This window comes from Protopterus annectens, chromosome 5.part1 (genome assembly GCF_019279795.1).
Source record: "Protopterus annectens isolate FY-2018-M chromosome 5.part1, PAN1.0, whole genome shotgun sequence".
Lineage (NCBI taxonomy): Eukaryota > Metazoa > Chordata > Ceratodontiformes > Protopteridae > Protopterus > Protopterus annectens.
In genome coordinates this window covers 644,649,961-644,670,068 of record NC_056736.1, presented here as the reverse complement: position 1 = coordinate 644,670,068, position 20,108 = coordinate 644,649,961, and the positions used below count along the sequence as shown (strand labels likewise).

Sequence of the window (20,108 nt, the reverse complement as noted above, 5' to 3'; positions counted from 1 at the left end):
TTCTTGGAGGGGGGGGGGGGGGACTGTAGCCCAGCATTTACATAATTTGTTGAATATGCACTGCTCAACCACAGTCTGTACTTTATGATGTAGTATTGTTACTCAAGTCAAAAGTCAAAGTGAACTTTATTGTCATTCAGACTTCACACAACACTGTCAACACAACAAAATTTTGTTTCTCTGGACTCAATGTGCAAATCGCCACAAGTATCCTTACAACAGACATTACTACATCACAGCAAACTATTACACACATAACACACAAAACATTTTATGAATCTAAAACAGTACACTACTGCACAAAATTCCAACAGTTATCAATATTCGTAGGAGGTTACTGGGCTACTGGCCATGGGGTTGTTATAAGCATAGCCAAATTTTATGCCCTTGTTTCCAAAGCCAGCACCTGTTGCCCCATTTAGCAGGGACACTGGTGGGATCCCTGCGGTAAATGTCCTGCTCCCCATCCAATCATTCAGGTTACGCCTAAAAAGGGAGAGAGGTGTGCTCTGTTTAACGTGAAGAGAGAGCCTATTCCACAGATGCCTCTGGGACACAAATCTGTCCCGCCAGCAAGTTCTATTGATATCACAAGCCAAGTTTAGGTCTCTAGTGCAAGTTATATGTGTGTTTGTTTTTCAGATATGTAACATTTCCAATAAGGCGGGGTCAGAGATAACTTGATATGCCAGACAGAGGTTGCCCTTGAGCAGTCTGTATGAAACAGAGTACAGCGACAGGGACTTTAGATTGAGGCCCTGAATTTTCCTGGTCAGGAACCTCTGTGGTCTCTCTAGATGCTGTTGGTGCTTAGGGCGAAACATACCAAAGTGGGCATTATACTCGATTAGTGGCCTGATAAGGGATGACTACAGGGAGGTTATGACTTCGTTATTCCTAGACACAATGCCCTTAGTTAATGAAGTGGGCCATACAGAATGCACTTCTTACTATAGAGGCCACATGGGAGTCAAATGTTAGGTTGCTATCAACCTGGGTGCCCAAATCTCTCAATACTGATTGTGATGAAGACATTGTTGTTGTTGATGTGGTACTTTGCAGGAGCATCATTATTGCGAAAGGGGATGATGATGCACTTTTCGCATTGAGTTTGAGGTCATGTTTTTGGCACCAATCATTTGTTAGGGCGAGATCCTACTGCAGAATGTCCACATCATTTGGGGAATTTACGACAAACCCCAGTTTGCAGTCATCCGCAAATCTGGTCAGCCACAGGCCTTTGGTTTTAGCCTGCACTTCGGAAAAGTAGATTCCCAAATGTAGGGGCCTCAGGACTCATCCTTGAGGTACACCACTAGTTACAGGTCTTCTACTTGAGGTAGAATCCCCTATACTGACTGCGTGGGTTCTGACCGTAAGCCAGTTGGCTACCTATGTAATGACGTATGGGTTTATGCCTAACTGGGTGAGTTTGTCTATGATGCCTGAGTGGGGAATGGTGTCAAAAGCCTTTGCCAAGTCTAGGTAAGCAGTAAGCACCTTTTTTTTCCCCCTCATCCAGGGCCTTTGTGACTGTTGTCCACCAGATTTAACAGGCATTGTTGCCCTTTGATGAACCCAAACTGAGTAGGCTCAAGTGTCTGGAGACTGCCAGTGTCTTTTCTATGAGGTCCATGACAATGCATTCCATGGCTTTACAGATCAGACTAGTCAGGCTAATGGCCCTATAGTTTCCTGGGTCAGTGGATGTGCCACCTTTATGCAGTGGGATGACAGTGGCTGTCCTCCATTCAGCTGGGATGAATCCAGTGCTTAAGCTATGAATGACTAAGGTACCCAGTGGTGTTGCATGTTCCTGTTTGAGCTCGTGTAGGATGCAGCCTGGGATGCTGTCTGGTCCCACAGAAGCAGTATTTTTTGCCTTGAAGTGGGCATTTAGGACCTATTCGTTTGAGATAAGGGGTGGGGGACAGGTACTGGGAATGTCTTCATTAACTGTCGGGGGGGGGGGGGCAGGGGTGAAGTTTTCACTAAACTTATCTGCTAGCAGGTTAGCCATGTCGATGGGGTTTGTGTGTGCGATTCCATTGACCACTAGTTCTGTACAGATCTGGGTCTTGCCTTTGAGGTTACGGACGAAACTGAAGAAGGCACTGTGACTTTTTGTTAAGGAGGCCAATCTGGACTCATAGTTAGCTTTAGAGGATCTCACAAGGGCCCTTAATTGTTTATTCAGGCTAAGAGGAGATTGCTTCCAGTTTGGGACCTGTTCCTTTTTATTCCCGGACAGCATTTTTTTTCTATTATTACAGAGTTTATTTATGGCAGAAGTCCACCAGGCTGGTTTGATCTTCTTAAAGAGCATATTTTGATCCTGTCTGGTATTGCAGAGTCCAAGCAGCTATATATGTGCTTGTAAAGAACCTTTGTATAGGTTTCTGCATATGTCAGTTTCCGTAGAGGAGGGAGGAGTCATGAGGCTGTTTACACCTGCCCGCAGGAAGTTATAGTCAGCTTTGGAAAAGTTTTTTTGACAGATCACAGCTGGTGGTGGTGGTGGTGGTGGTGGGGGGGGGGGGGGGGAGTCAGAGGTGATGGTAATTTCAAAAATGACTGCTTTGTGTTCAGATCTTACCAAGGAAGATGGCACTGTAGGGGTGCTACAGTGATTACTCATGTTCGTCAGTACCAGAGCCAAGATGTTTTCAACCCTTGTGGGGGTGAAACCAGCTGGTCCAAGGCATCAGAGTTGATGAAGTTAAGGAATCTCTGGGCAAGTGCGTTTTGGCAAGAGTAGAGAAGATAATTAAAGTCTCCCACGATCAAGGTGAAAGGTTGAATCTTGAATGATTCTAGTAGATCCAGACAGGCAGAGTGGGTACCTTGATCTATGGATGGGGGCCTATAGCTGGCTATGACTTGGCTAGGTATTTTGCCTGCAGAGATTGCACCTGGAGCGCCTCCTGTGCATCACATTGTTTGACAAGTCTGGCGGTGAGTTTATCCTTAATGTAGATAGATACTCCATCTCCTTTAGTTTTACTGCCCTCAGTCTGGGGTCTGAATGTATAGATGGATGAGTAGCCTGGTAAGGCTGGGGTGCTCTCTACAGCTTTGAACCAGGTTTCTGTGACTGCACAAATGTCAGCATTTTCCAAGGTTAGGAGTGCTTCTAGAGAATGCAGCTTCATGTTAAGACTGCTAGCATTTATCAACATAACCTTTAATTTACATTTGGATGAATTTTTTATGTTGGAATTTTTTTCCTCGTGACATTGCCTAAAAACAGCACTATGGGGGAGGCAAGAGCCTTTGCCAGCAGCTGGAAGCCGAGGGAGGACAGATGAAGCAACGAGGCCTATCGATCATGCCATCCGAGGCTGTCAGGTGCATGATCCCCTTGGAATGATACCAGAAGCTAAGCCAATTACTGAGGTCAATCATTTTCTGTTTGTACTGAGGCATCATTCTCGGCGATTCTGCTTAAGGCTAGGGACATATCTGCCTGGGACACACATTCAGCGAGCTTGATCATGTCTCTCTTCATATAGTCCAGAGCGGTATGACGCAAGTCATTTACACCAACATGGACAAGAGAGTCATAAGACACGCACTCAGGTCACTCCAAAGCAAGTACAAATATGACTCCGTCATTGTCCATGCTGGCGTGAATGACCTGAGACGTACCTCCCTGGACTACATGAAAAGAGACATAGAGGAGCTCTCTGATTATGTAGCCCAGGCTGGTATGACCCTGACCCTGAGCAGCATCTTGCCCTCACAAAGAATGATGCCACAATACAAAGACAAGATCATCAGCTTTAATAATTGGCTCAAGTACTGGTGTCATTCTAAGGGGATCCAATGTCTGTCTGCCTGGGATGACATGTTGGACAAGCCACGCTGCTTCGCAAGGGACGGCTTGCACCTGCCACCACTGGGCTTCCGGATATTGGCCAAGGCTCTTGCCACCCCCATAATGCCTTTTGTAGGCAAGGTTCAAAAGACAAACCCACCTCCTTAGAAAACAAAAATGAAAAAAAATTAAGGGTAATGCTGCTCAACGCCAGAAGTCTAAATCTCAAGATGCAGGCACTCAATGCACTCCTCAGTATGGAGAACATCGACGTCTGTGCAGTAACTGAAACCTGGTTCAAGGCTTCTGAGAGCACCCCAGCGCTACCAGGCTATACCTCGTATCATGCCTTTCGGCTCCAAAACCTGGGCCAAACCACAAAGGGAGGGGGAGTGTCCATATTCATCAAGGACACCCACACCTCCAGGTTAGTAGCAACACATGAAGCATCAGAGACCATACAGGTGCAACTAACCACAGGCAAAACTGCTATACAACTGGTAGCATGTTACAGACCACCCTCCCAATCACAGGAACCCCACTCAGCCTTCCTGAAGACATTGGAGGATATGAATGTATCACAAAATACCATCATACTGGGAGACTTCAACTACCCAAACATAGATTGGGTACATTATTCTAGCCCTAACACCCTAGCCAAAAGGTTCCTGGAATTCCTAAATTCAAATGCACTGGAACAACTACTCACCTCTCCCACAAGGGGAGATAATATACTAGACCTGATCATCACAAACATGGGGACAAAATGCTCCACACCGGAGGTATACCCCTCACTAGTGAGATCTGACCACAAACTAATCACCCTGGATATACATATCCCACCTCCACCCCCAGCACAAAAGACCACAGTGAAAAACTTCTCAAAAGCAGACTTCACTCTTCTTAAGACTGAGATGGTATCCTTTAAGCCCACTGGGCCAGTGGATACCACATCCCACAATGCCGAATCCTTCACAAATGCTTTCTATGGACATCTCCAAGAATGCATGGATCATGCAATCCCAAATAAATCCAAGTCCCTCTCCACCAAAGGCAAGCGTCCTGTCTGGTGGACCTTGGCCATTAACAAATTGTATAACAAAAGAAGGAAGCTACTGCACGACAGAGCAAAATCCCATAAAGGGAAGACATCTCTGATCAATATTAGCAGAAAACTACGTTCTCTCATAAAAACATCCAAGGCCAACTTTGAGAGAAAAATCGCTAAGGACACTAAAGATAACCACAAAGCCTTCTTCAGCTATGTTAGAAACCTGGGCGGAAACCCTCAGATATGCTCAGAGTTAGTTCACAACAACAAAAAATACACTGAACCCACAGATATTGCCAACATTTTGGCTGACAGGTTCAGTGCAAATTTCTTCCCTCCCTCACCCCCAAAAGAAGAAATACTTATCCCAGCTGAATGTTATCTCCCTGTCATCTCAGATGTCCAAGTGAGAACCGCCCTCAACAAAGCTAAAAACACAGCATCAATGGGACCGTACGGTATCCCGGGTTGCGTGCTACGTGAACTCCAAGAGGAGCTACACCCGCACATAAAAATGCTATTTAACCTTAGCCTTACTACAGGATATGTACCTGAACACTGGCGTACAGCAACAGTGGTCCCACTCCACAAGGGGGGTACCTCTACAGACCCCGGGAACTACCGCCCCATAAGCTTAACCAGCCTGGTCTGCAAAGCTATGGAAAGAATCATTATGGAACTCATAAACAGAGACATAGGGGACCTACAGACACTTGACCCCACCCAGTTTGGCTTTGTAAAGGGCAGATCCTGCCTTTTGAACCTGGTTGACTTTTTCGAAACAGTCACTAGAGCCATTGATGAGGGCAAAGCAGTCCATACAGCCTACCTGGACTTGGCTAAGGCCTTCGACACAATACCCCACTCAGGCATCATAGATAAGCTCACCAGCTTAAACGTAAACCCTTATGTCACTAGATGGGTTGCAAACTGGCTAAGGGACAGAACCCATAAAGTTAAAATCGCTGGAGCAATGTCAGACTCAAAGCCAGTCACAAGTGGTGTCCCACAGGGATCTGTCCTGGGACCCCTCTTGTTCGGCATTTATTTCTCAGATGTTAAAGCAAACATGGGAGGGTTGTGGCTGACAAAGTTCGCAGATGACTGCAAACTAGGCGCCATAGTCGATACACCAGCGGACACATACATCCTACAAAAAGGCCTCACAGAAACGGACAACTGGTGCCGGAGTCACGGCCTTAAACTAAATGCCAAAAAATGTATAGTTATCCCCTTTGGGAAAAACAAAGTACCCACAAATTATCACATAGACACCAACCCACTGAGTACGGAAAAAGTAATCAGAGACCTAGGGACCAAAGTTGACAGCGACCTCTCATTTGACACCCACGTTGCCAAAGTGGTTAGAAAAACATTCTACCTTGCACACCTCATCATGAAGGGATTCACATCCAGATCCAAGGATGTCATTGTACCCCTATACTCCTCCCTCATCAGACCCATGATTGAGTACAATGCCCCATTTGGTATGTACCTCACCCGGCATTTGCAACAGCTGGAGAGACCACAAAAGTACCTCACCAAGAGGATCAAGGGTCTCCAACATATGTCTTATTCTGCCAGACTAAAGAAACTCCAGCTCTATTCAGTAGCATACCGCCTGCTCAGAAGTGATCTCTGCCTGACGTACAAGGCCATGTCCAATCAGGATCTGATGGACATGCTCCACCTCAAAAAATCCAAATCCATCAGGACCACGAGAGCTAAAGACTTAAACCTCAGCACAAGTATGAATAGGACATGCTGGAGGGATAGATTCATAACCCAGAGGCTTCCCATGCTTTGGAACAAGATCCCAGTTCATGTTAGGCAAAGCCCCTCACTGACTCTCTTCAAGAGAAATCTTGATGAGTGGATGGGAGATCGTAAGTTTACCCCAGGGGTCACATCTGTGTCACTGCTAGACAGGGGCACAGTAAACTAATTCTATTATATAAGGGGGCCTTCACTGTGTCACTACTAGACAGAGGCACAGTATTCTAAATCTATTCTGTGCATTTTTGTACCATTTCATGGGGTGGCGAAAGCCACATCACTATGGCTAGGCTTACAAATGCCCCAGGGCAGATAGCCTTGTTCTAAACTATGAAACTATAACAGTACCTGCAGTTGAGAGACTTTAGTGCTTGTGTGATGTGGAGGATTCTGGCACCTGACAAGCAACTCACTGTGACTTTCTCCTTATCCAGCCTGGTGAGGGGCACATCTGTGTCTCTCACAATCGAGTCTCCTATGACTAATATGTTATCTTACTTAACCTTAGGGGCTGCGAGATACTGATCTGTGTACTATGCAAGTTTTGCGCAGTGGTGTTCTGTGGAGTATGCTTATGTTTTTGCTTGGGGGGGGGGGGGTCTCCTGTGTTTGGGTGTGTTTCTGGTGAGAATCTATGCACATGTAGTTTTGTGTTGTGTAGGTGTGGGTGGTGTGTGAGGTGGGATGTTTGTGCTGACAACCTTCTCTGAGCCAGATGTACTGACTTGTGGGTGAGAGAGCATGGATTCTAGGTTCTTAATGTAACTGCATCTCTCACAAATTGTGTTCTTTGGTGTTAAGAGTAGAGGGCTGTCTGTGTACATGAGACAGTTTATTGCACCAAAATATGTGTTGAGATCAGCATTTGAGTTACTGCACAAAAATACAAGTTCTCATCAACATAGATAACTGCTACACCTGATGGCCATTGTCATGCGTCTTGTTAGAGCTGAATAAGCTGATGGCCTGTGGAAAGAGGCTCTTGCCGAATTTGGCAGGTTTGCACTGCATACTGCAACAGCGCTTGCCAGATGATAGGAAGGAAAAGGCCACGTGCAAACATAACATTCTCAAATAAAGGCAGCCTTCAAAGCCTTATAAACACTGAAATAAAAACTGTTTTTTCAGGATTCTGTTATGCTATTAAGTTATATCACTGCGATACACAGAAGGTAGAAACAAATTTAAGAAATGCTGTGTTGGTCCACTAACAGAAAACACAATGACAACGGAACGCACACACATGCTGTAATACCTTTTACTGGATCAACAAAAGTTTTGCAATTACTTGAGTTTTCAAGTTGGTAAGAGCCCTTCGTTGGGAGGCAAGTTACTGATGTTAGATGTGGTGCTTAAATACTGACTTGTGCCTACAAACGGAAGTGTATCATTTATTTCCAAATGGCTTAGGGAGAGGAAAAAAAAAAAGCAGACACTTAAAAATGCCAGTGTGGAAAAAATGCGGTAAAATGAGCACTCGCTCTCCTTTCTGCCAACAAACATTTCTTTCAACGTTGTACAACAAGCATCAGCTACATCACTTTCATAAGAAAATGCCAGTTACCTACCAAGACAAGAAACAGCAGAGTAAAACTGCACCATAATAAGCATGTAATGGGTGCAAGTATTCTGAACTGTTATCCTATACATGACTTCTACTTGTTGTTACTCACCCTTTGCGTAATGTATCATGAATTCCGTATGACCCTGCATTAGGATTAAGTTCACTAACTGGAATGCTGTCCTTCAGCTGGCATTTTAATCCTCTGGACTCCTTCAAGGGTTTAAAAAAAGAGGCATTACAAACATAATATGCAGTACAAGTATTAGCATCTTGTAGAAAGAAAGCACATGCTGCACATAAGCCAGTCACAGTCATCACATCATCATGAACAAGTACTAGCATACAGACTATACCATGATGAAGTACTGTTAAAGTGGAAGTAGTGTCAAACGAAGGCACAAAGACATCACCAGAAAGTAGAGGAAAGTAGCATTTTTTTACATATTTAATCTTCTATCCACTACTTCAAAGCAGAAGGTGCAATACATTAAAAGATATCCACTGCAATCTTGGTTCTTCAAGCTTAAGCTGTGTGGCAGCAGGAAATACTAAAATGGCTCTATCCTCTTCTCTTCCTCCAGTTTTTCAATTGGGTTCCATCTTTACTTTTAACTTTCTGAGACTACCCCTTGCCAACACCAGGAGCAAGATTTTGGCAATCACATCTCTTCCTCTCCAATTCTTGACTGCCTCACCACTCCCAAAGTCCTACATAAGTACTTTCAAGCAGAAACAAAAAACAGGGAAGTAAAGAACTGTCCATCATCACACTCAAGAAGCATGTGAAAGCTTCAGGAATGAATTTAGTGGTGGTGGTACTCCCCTGTTGCCAGAATATGATTTCAAAATTGAGGATTGTGGCAGGTGTCCCATAAAGGACAGCAATAGATGGAACCAACCCATGTCCAAGCAGGATCGCTGCTGCTGCAACAATCACCATAGGGATCTCTGCTGCAGGTCGAGACCTGAAGTTCAAATCCACTTCCAGAGCTTTGCACCCTTTCTCTTGGTGCATTCACACCATCTCCCCAGAACAGCAACATGCTGCTGGCATACGGGCTGTGCAGTGGAGCAGTGGTTAACATTGCCGCCTCACAGTCAGAGGTTCTCTGGTTTGATTTTCGGCTGGGGTGTCTTCTGTGCAGGGTCCGCGTGTTCTCCCTGGTTTGCATGCATTTCATCCCACACTGACTAAGACCAGAAAGTCTAAATATGTTTTCTGGACAAGCATTACCACTCTAGATTCCCATTTAAAGTGGTTTCTCATCAAATAAAGGGACTCGCCAAATCAAGTATCCTCTGGGGAAGAACCACAGGACAGGATGGACTTACAGTCCAGAGGAGAGGACATTCAAATTAAGTAAGAATGCACAGACATTTGGTACTATGGGCACAGAAAGGCCCATCACTGGCAACCCCAGGTTTGTTGGAAACAAAAAGTCACTGACAGTGAAGCAATTTGTGCAGAGAAATAAAATAATCAATCCTGCGGAAAAAAAGTCAACCCTGCTGATCTAGTCCATTAGAAAGTCCCCAATCCCAGAATGTGCAAAATCAGACAAGGAGCATCCCTGAGCCATCATGCGATTCCCCCCTCTTTCTAAAACAAATGCCTTACAGCAGCGAGGTGAGTAAGACCATCATCTATCCATGCCTGCTAACATACAAGAGACTCCCCAACCTCTAGGAAGGGATGGACTGAGCCAGAGTGGATTACCTGGCTGACTGATTGACTCTATAACCATCTGGATATATCAAGCTGATACAAGTATACTTTCTTTACACTTGATCTGTTTCAGTGATAGTTAACAAAACTGTACTACATTTATTTATTTGCTTCATTGTTTATTGCTGGCCTCTGTCTGCATTTTGTTTCTCAGGGTTAGTACAGCACTTGAGCTCTAAGCCAGCTGGTTTCATAGTGGAGGTTGCTTTACATTCTGTGAAGGCAGCCCACCCAAGGCGTAAGCTCATGGTTAACACCACTTTGTGTTTATCCGATTGCCGGAGGGTCTATCTTTCCTTTATACTACTGGTATAAAGACTTAGATTTCTGTGAAACTGTGCTCAGGCAGAGCTAATTACCTGGCTGTGACTGATACTATAACCCTCTGGATATACCAAGCAGATATAAGTATACTTTTCTGAACTTGAAATGTTTCAGTGATAGTTAACAAAAAACTGTACTGCATTTATTTACTTGCTTGATTAAATATTACTGGTCTCTAGCTGCGTTTTGTTTGTTTTTCCCACCGATTGCTGGTCTATGTCTGCATTTTGGTTTTCCCACCCTCCTGTCCAAGTGTTGTTGTATTCTTAAACTTGGTGGCTTTGGAATTGCCCACCCTTGCTGTAAATTTGATTTTGGTCACTCCTCCCATTCCCATCTCATTTGCTCACTCAACTGAATACAGTGAGATCATTTGGGAATGGTTACCCCTTTGCTTCTTTGATTCTGGACACTCCCCCCAGTCCCATCTCATCAGCTCAGTGTACAGAGAGAGCACCTGGAACGGCCACCCCCTTAGTTTCTTAATCTTGAATTGCATTCCGTTTCCTCCCTCTCCACTTAACAAAAAAATGCACTTTATTTAGCTGCTTTTACTGTAATTGTGCTCTTCCTACTTTATTACCTTATTTTGCTTTGCAGTGTGCTCTTACAGTGCAATGGAAAAGTATTTGCCCCCTTCCTGATTTCTTTTTTTTTTTTTGCATGTTTGTAAAAAACTATCCAAACCTACATGCCTCTATGTGAAAAAGTAATTGCCCCTAAACCTCATAACTGGTTGTGCCACCCTTAGCAGAAACAACTGCAATCAAGCATTTGCGATAACTGGCAATGAGTCTTTCACATCGCTGTTGAGGAATTTTGGCCCATTCTTCTTTGCAGAATTTTTTAAATTCAGCCATACTGGAGGGTTTCAGAGCATGAACAACCTTTTTAAGGTCATGCCACAGCATCTCAACTGGATTCAGTCCGGACTTTGACTAGGCCACTCCAAAATCTTCATTTTGTTTTTTTTTTTTAAACCATTCAGAGGTGGACTTGCTGGTGTGTTTAAGATCAATGTCCTGATGCAGAACCCAAGTGCGCTTCAGCTTGAGGTCATGTACTAATGGCTGGACATTCTTCAGGATTTTTTGGTAGAGAGCAGAATTCATGGTTCCATCAATCACAGCAAGTCGTCCAGGTCCAGAAGCAGCAAAGCAGCCCTAGACCATCATACTACCACCACCATGTTTGACTGTTGGCATGATGTTCTTTTTCTGAAATGCTTTGTTACTTTTACGCCAGATGTAACGGGACGGACACCTCCCAAAAAGTTCAACTTTTGTTTTGTCAGTTCACGGAATATTTTCCCAAAAGTCTTGGGGATCATCAAGATGTTTTTTGGCAAAAGTGAGACGAGCCTTTATGTTCTTTTTGGTCAGCAATAATTTTCGCATTGGAACTCTGCCATGCATGCCATTTTTTCCCAGTCTTTTTCTTATGGTTGAGTCATGAACACTGACCTTAACTGAGGCAAGTGAGGCCTGCAGTTCTCTAGATGTTGTTCTGGGTTCTTTTGTAACCTCTTGGAGGAGTAGTTGCTGCACTCTTGGGGTAATTTTTGTAGGCCGGCCACTCATGGGAAGGTTCATCACTGTTCCACGTTTTCTCCATTTGTGGATAATGGCTCTCAGCGTTGTTCGCTGGAGTCCCAAAGCTTTAGAAATGGTTTTGTAAACGTTTCTGGACTGATAGATGTCAATTACTTTGTTTCTCATCTATTCCGGAATTTCTTTAGATCGCGGCATGATGTCTTACTTTTTGCCTACTTCACTTTGTTTGACAGGTTTTATTTAAGTGATCTCTTGATTCAACAGGTCTGGCAGTAATCAGGCCTGGTTGTGGCTAGTGAAATTGAACTCTGCTTTCCCAAAAATGTGATTAACCACAGTTACTTCATGATTTAACAAAGTGGGGCAATTACTTTTTCACATAGGACCATATAGGTTTGGATAGTTTTTTTCCTTAATAAATAAAATCATCACTTAAAAACTGCATTTTGTGTTTACTTGGGTTATCTTTGTCTAATATTTAAATTTGTTTGATATTCTGAAACATTTAAGTGTGACAAACATGCAAAGAAATAAGAAATCGGGAAGGGGGCAAATACTTCTTTATTGCACTTTAAGTGTTTAAGTGCTTTTATTCTGCTGCATTTATTACTGCTTGCTAGTAGCCTGATTACATTTATCTGTTATTCTAAGCATCTTAGTTTTGGTTTTAGCACTTGGGATTCAGGCCAGTTACTTTACATTTAAGAAGGTTTTTCTGGTCTACACTCTTGTGGACAAACTCTTATCAAAACTCTCGCTGCATAAGTCCGCCCAAGTATTCAGAACACTAGGTCTGGACAATTGCCATCAGTTTCTCCTGCCAGCCTGGTCAACATGGGCATACCGAGAGTGTAGCAACTGCATCATGTTTACTGACAGCCCTCTTCTCCCAGGACATAATTCTTCTACTTGCGAGAAATGCATCTACATCATTAACCCTGAATCCATGCTCTCTTGTGCCACAGTCAGTACTCCTGACAGAGAAGAGACTCACAGCACTCACATCACATAGCCAAGAACAACACACACCCATCTATGCAGAGGTCCTCAATAAACAAATTACCCAAACAGCAGAGACCTCCAAAACACGCACACAAATATTCCACACATAACAGCAAACACATCACATACAGCAGACAACACACCAATGTCTCACAAGCACAGCCCATAAGGCATAACAATAAACAAACCATACCAGTCATTGGCGGACTCAGTTGTTAGACACACCGATGTCCCCCTCACCAGGCTCAACAGAGAAGACCATGTGGTAAGTTGTCTGTCAGGTGCCAGAAACTGCCACATCTCGCACATACTTAAGTCGCTCCACAACAGCTACAAGTATGTCTCTGTCACTGTCCATGTTGGTGTGAATGACTTGAGACGTATCTCCCTGAATTATATGACGACAGGCATGACTGAGCTCTCAAAGTACGTGTCCCAGGCAGGTATGACCCTAGCCCTAAGCAGCATCCACCTTTCACCAAGAATAACACCACAATACCAGCAAAAAATAATTGACTTCAACAACTGGCTTAGTTTCTGGTGTCATTCCAATGGGCTGTGATATCTGTCTGCCTGAGATGACATGGTTGACAGGCCCCGATGCTTTGCCAGACATGGCCTCCACCTCTCACCCCTGGGATTCTGGATCCTGGCCAAGGCTCTTGCCTCCCCCGTTGTGCCTTTTTTAGACAATGTCCCAAAGACAAATCTTGCAACATAAAAGATCTGCCAAAAAGCAAACTGAAGGTCATGCTGCTTAACGCTAGGAGCCTTAACCTGAAAATGCACTCACTGTAGGCTCTCCTCACACTGGAAGATGCCAACGTCTGTGCGGTGACTTGAAACTTGGTTAAGAGCTGCGTAGAGCACCCCTGCCTTGGCTATACCTCATTCCATACATTCCAACCCCAAAATGAGGTTGGAAAGACTAAGGGTGGTGGAGTCTCTATCTTCATCAAGGACAGACCCACGTCCAGACTGGTTTGTCAGCATAACACACTGGAACTACTCCAGGTGCAACTGACAGTTGGGCAAGACACCCATCCAAGTTATAGCCAGCTATAAACCCCCTCCATGACTCAGGACACCAACTCCTCCTACCTGGACCTACTTGACTCCATCAAGGCACCCCCTAACACCCTGATCCTTGGTTATTTCAACTATCCCACCATAGACTGGGTGAACTATTCCTGCACCAGTGCACTCACCCAATTCCTTGACTTCATCAATTCTAGCATACTAGACCAGCTCATCTCATCCCCCACAAGGGGAGATAACATTCTGGACTTGGTTCTCAACAACATGGGCAACATCTGCACCATTCCCACAGTATGTTCTTTCCTGGCGAGATCGGATCATTGGTCCATCTCAAAGTTTCTGTCCCACCCAACCCCCCCCCCACTCCCAGCTGTAACCAGGCTAAAAAACTTCTCAAAAGCGGACTACAACTTCCTAAGGGAAGGTATCAGTAGCTTCACACCACTGCCTCTCTCAGAGGATGCAAACAACTATGCTGAACAGTACAAAAGTGAATGAGAAACCACAAATTTGTCCAGCGGTTCCACCAGAGTCCCTTGTTGACAGGGGAGAAAGGTGATGACTGAGGTTTCTTTTTTGGGGATAAACTCTTGGCTAGGCTTGTAAGGGCTCCACGGCCATTAGCCTAGGAACCTCCTATGATCCTAATACAGTGCTAACCTGGCTACCTGTACTTCCACAACAATGGGTTGCCCGGCCCCGATGACAGGAAGACAACAATCCTTTAATTATTATTACTTTCTGTTGTCTGGGTTGGTTCTGTTAGGCCTGTGGGCTGTTTTCAGGTAAGGCATGAGGGGATATTTACACAGATAAGGAAGACTTTGGTCAGGACACTGGGAAAGTTTCCCTGCTACTCTTGCTGATAGCCATCAGGAGATCTTTGACATCCAGTTATCCTAACTGCATCTGAGTTGGATGGCGTCTCATTAACATTTGAAGGAAAAGACCTCAACAGTGCACACTGTACTATACTGCCCGACAGTACTGGACCATTAGTTCAACCATCTGGAGTACACAATGAACCCACAGCCTTTCAATCATTATGTTGTCAGAGGCAAGTGTGTCACCTTCTGAGGAGTGAATTTTATTTTATTTATTTAACGTTTGTTTACTGGGAAAGTCCGACTTGGAAAAAAGCCAATTTTCAGCTGAGGACCAGGGGCAAAAACACTCCAGACGCATGTCTTTATAACATGGGAGGAAACCAGAGAACCCAGAGGAAACCCACATGAACACAGGGTGGACATGCAGACTCCACACAAAATGCACCTCAGCAGAATATCGAACCAGAGAACTTCTTGCTGCGAGGTGACAACGCTATCGCTGCACCACTGCGCCGTCCTAGCCTAGACTATAACAGATGCTAAACCACAAGGTAAACACCATCATTGTAATCACAGCTTACGGCTCAAAAGGAATGACAATTCAGAAAATGACAGTGGTGATCCACCACACACGTTTTCTTGAACTAGGAGATGAGTGAATAACTTGGTCTAAACTGTACAGGTCTTGTTCTCAACTAAGACTGTGGGGACTACAGCAACATGCTCTAATGCAACCTGGAATTGGGACCTACCATACAAGGTGCTATTATTCTCCTGGGGATGAGACTAGAGGACAAAAAAGGTGATGAAAAGAAAGGAAGGCCTTTGTGAGAAGACGAGCCTACAAACAGCACACTATCAAAAGTGTCTGCTGGCATGTTTCAAATATCAACCAATACTCTGGCACAGATTAACATGTGTTTTCAGTCTTTTACAAATACAACTATCATTTAGCTAGATCGAGAAAGGTGCAGCCCCCCTCTCCCACAACTTTCCCTGCGACAACTGTCATGTACTTGGATGTTTCTCTGAGAACAGGACTAGCTGAACAGAAAAATTTAGTATTCATGTGTACTTGGATATAATGCAAGAACATTTTGATACATCACTTTTGATGATCCAGAAAAACATTTTAATAATTATTAACAGCAGGTCAGTTTTAAGCCAACACAGTGGCACAGCAGATAGCATTGTCACCTCACAGCAAGAGGTTCTTCGGTTTGATTTTCGGTAGAGTTGCTTTCTATGCAAAGCCTGCATTTTCCTCCCTGTGTTTGCATGGGTTTCCTCCGGGTGCTGCGGTTTCCTCGCACATTCCAAAGACATGCAGTAGGTGGAATGGACACTCCAAATTGGCCGCAGGTGTAAACTGCGAATGTATAAAAACTACCGCGGCAGGGCTAGCCACCAGACAGGGTAAACCTTGGCTCTAAATGATTGCCACTGGTGAAGCGACTCCTGACCCCATGTGCAAAAATGTGAAATATTGGTTGTGGATGGATGGCTATATAAAAATTACAGTAAAAGAGGGAAACAACTTTACAGAAGTAAAAAGCATCTGAAGTATTAACATGCAACAAGTCTGTTGAGACACCTGCTACTACACGTCTACATTTACTATAACAGGATGTGGGGAGCTGGCTACAACCCTTCAGGTGCATTAAGATGGAATGTAAGGTGAGGAAACAAGGAGTAGAGGTCACATGAGCACTCTGCAATATCAAAAACACTTGTTCCATGAGTCACAACAATATCTGGGCTGTCTGTTTGCAAATATCAACCACCACATAGCTCAACCCCTTCTCAACTCTGATCTCTTCACAGCCAATGTACTTGAAGCCTGGAGGACAGCTATTACTATGCCTCTCTGTAAAGCTGGTTCCAAGAGAGTCTCAGCAACTAAAGGCCTATTACTCTTATTAGTATTACCTTTAAAAAAACAAAATCACACAATGCATGCATTATTGCGAGACAATTAAAAATGAAAGAAGCAATCTCCAATGCCAATCAGTCTAGGTCACATTTACTCGATCGGACTGATTTTTCTAACAAAGTCACAGAGAAGCCTTAGAGAAGGGTCAGGCTGTCTAGACTTCACCAAGGCCTTCAACACCATTCCCATGGGTTTTTCAGTCTCCGTGTTATACAGTGAGCTGTGAAAAGTTAAACTGACTTGCCAACAAAAGGTAAGATATATCTATTTATCTCTTACAACCACAGAAATAGCATTAACAGTGTTCTAAAGGACTCCGTATCTAATGGCCCTCTCTTATTTAACCTTCACTTCTCAGAAGGGACATTAGATGTCTAATTTCTCTACATAACAAAAGTTTGTAGATGACTGTAAAGCAAGTAGTTATCAAATCAGCACAGCAAGATTTGAATCAAACATACACCTAGTGTGCTACCCATGACTTCATCTTAAAGCATCAGCCTTCAGTCACTGGCATCACCACCACCACCACCACCATTACAAGTCTCTGTTAGAGACCTGGTACAATGTGCTCTTTTTTGAATACAATATACTACCACTGCTGTAGTTAGGAAATCCTTCCACCTCATATAGCTTATCTACCAGAGCATATCATTAGATAAAGTACATCCATGTCCCCTTTATTCCTTTATTAGATTCACAATCAAATACAATTCCCCCTTTGGAATGTACCTACCCAAGGTACAAATTAAAAGGACCCAAAGATTAAGGTAATCTTATTTCCATACCAGTCTCAGCCATGTATCTGTTCTACAGTCTTCACATAATGCTAAGTAGAGATGCTGCCACTTCTCTTTGATTCCACTTAAAATTACCCTCTTTCTGAGGTGTCAGACCCCTGACTATTTCCTTGAACTAATGGTTAGTTAAACTAGCCTGACCGACTAAAATCTGCGCCCCCCCCCCCCCGACTCCTTTTCATACATGATCTTGACAGGCAACCTATGCGTAGCAAAGACCTTGTGCTATTTGATCTTTTCCCTCCTAACAGACTTAACAGACACCAGAATCAAAGAACTAAACTTCCATTACAAAATTAACATCTACCATTGTGATACGTTTTCTTACCAAACACATTCTCCATCTCTGGAATGGACTTGCCATGTAGATCAAACAAATACCTTTAAAGCAACCCTCAATGATAGATTCGTAACCACAAATCCAAGCAGGGTATTTATTTGAATGACCTTCTGTCCAGAGGAAACAGCTCTATCCTTGCATTTACAAGGGCAGTAAGTGCAATGTTCTTGATGACTCTCCAAATCCAGGTTATCCTCATGCCTATGCACCTATAAAATGACTAAGTCTATCCACAAAATAGACAGCAGCTTGTTTCTCCCCCCCCCCCCCCCCAAGGAAAATTCTGGGTCAGAATGCTATCAAAGTTACCCTAGTTAAGCTGATGTTGAACTATATTCACTAAGACTCATGTCTTAACAACAGAAGCTCAATCAATGAGAGCAGTTGCTAGTCCCACAGCCTTTTTCAGAAACAGAGCTCTGGACGATGCATGCGATTCCACTGGCTCTAGTCTCACCTTTGAGAGACACTACGAACTGGATATGATGGCCAGGTCCAGGTCTCGCTTATATTCTTTCTTTTGCTTTTTAGCATTTTCTGCTACTTTTCCATTTCAGGTCTGTTTTCGATTTGTACTTCCTTCTGAAATGCTTCTGCTAATCTCAGCAAGGATATTATCTTTGACCTGTTTTTGTCATACTTCAGGACTTTTCACACTGTTTGGATCTGATTACAACAAATGTGTAAGCACTTTCACAATCAATTTTATGGCTTTCAGACAAAGGTATACATTCTCCCCAATATTGTTTTTAGACATCATTTGATAGAAGCCAGTAAAATTATTTCATGCTAGTCTAATGCTTTTCGAGGCCAGTATATCACTCCACAACTGCAAGTCATAACAGGGACCACAACTTGATATATCGCTTAATCTTTATCCCTAGATGTAAAAATCATTTTTAGTATTAGTTTTAATCAACTAAAATCATTCCTTCCCAAGACTTGTTTGTGCTGTATTACTTACACTTCATTTATTATATAAAGGATTATGATTGGGTTGCTGAGCAAAATTGGCTCATTATGTGAGACAAGGATGCCAAGAAATTCACAGAGAAAGGGAAGGTCGAGAGGTGAATCTCAGCATGCATGTCTCAAACACATAACAATGGGTTATGAGTGGAGACCCAATCATAATTATTTGTAGTGCATGGAACTTTAGTTACAAAAAGTGTCAAGTGTTTTGCTGGCTTTCAAAGCTGTAAAGCACTTTGTGAATGCTGCCACAAAGGCAGTAACACACACCCTTGTACTAAAAAAGTCAGGGACACTTTACCAGCATAGACAGCAGGCAGGAGAGAATGTGATTTTAAAGATAAACCTTGAGTGAAACAAACTTTTGTTTTCACAACAGAAAGCATTCACATGAACCTTCATGCACAAAAACACTTTTTTTGGTGTGAAAATAAGTGTTTTGCAGCAATTAAAAAGAAACAGTTTAAAAAGTCTGAACACTAAAACATACACAGCTGTGTTTAGCAATGCAATGCTGAGTTTACAACATTAATATTAATATGTGGACAGGAGACAGTTACGTCACTTTGGGTTCCAGCTCTATCTATGCTGGATTAGCATGGGCAAGAAATTGTGAATTAAGTTACGCAATTGCCAAACTGTTAACTTGACAGTTTGGCAGAAAACTAAACATTAGTTCAAGGAAATACTCCAGGGTCTCTCACCTCAGGAAGTGGGGAATTTTAGGTGGAGTCAAAGAAAACTGGCACCATCTCTACATAGCATGTGTGAAGACTATAGAACAAACACGTGGCTGACACTGGTATGGAAATGGGGTACACAATGAAAGACGGTGGTGGAATGCAGAAACCTGAGAGTGATCAAAAGAAAAAGTGCAAGAAAATGTTGGAGATAAATACTAGTCAGCTATCAATGAGGCTAAATGAACAGTCACATCAGCAGAGAACAAGACATCAGAGGCACATTATACCTGCTTCTGGAAAGTGACTTGGCAGATGGCACAAAGACACTATCGTTTACAAGGAAAAGACAGAAAGATAATGAAGACAGTCCTCGGACAACCTTCAATAGCTATGTCAGCAAAAACCTGCTCACCAGTCAACAGAACAATGGCAAATAGGAGTAATTCCAGCAGCTTCTGAAGATGAATTCACAGAAGCTGCACTGTCCCAGACCCAGCCTATGATGAAAAAGAAAGACAAATCCAGCCTAGAAGAAGAATAGCACCCAGAAAAATGAAGTCAGGGAAAGCAGCAAACTCAAATGAAGTTACAGCAGATGTGATCAAGGTATTGAGCGTGTTAGGGGAGAAATGGCTCCTTAAGGTCCTCAATGTTTTTCCTAGATGAATGGAGAATACGCATTCCAGTACAAGTATGCGTATT

General features: G+C 43.4%; 1 protein-coding gene across 1 annotated transcript in view; it reads right to left on the bottom strand.

The window, feature by feature from the left end:
- The window catches only part of LOC122803579 (proteasome maturation protein), a 234,670-nt gene that overhangs the window by 162,024 nt on the left and 52,538 nt on the right, over positions 1-20,108 (bottom strand). Inside the window, exon 2 of the mRNA XM_044073265.1 lies at positions 8,318-8,418. Within this exon, the coding sequence (XP_043929200.1) occupies positions 8,318-8,418 (101 nt within the window). The remainder of the gene's footprint in view (positions 1-8,317; positions 8,419-20,108) is intronic.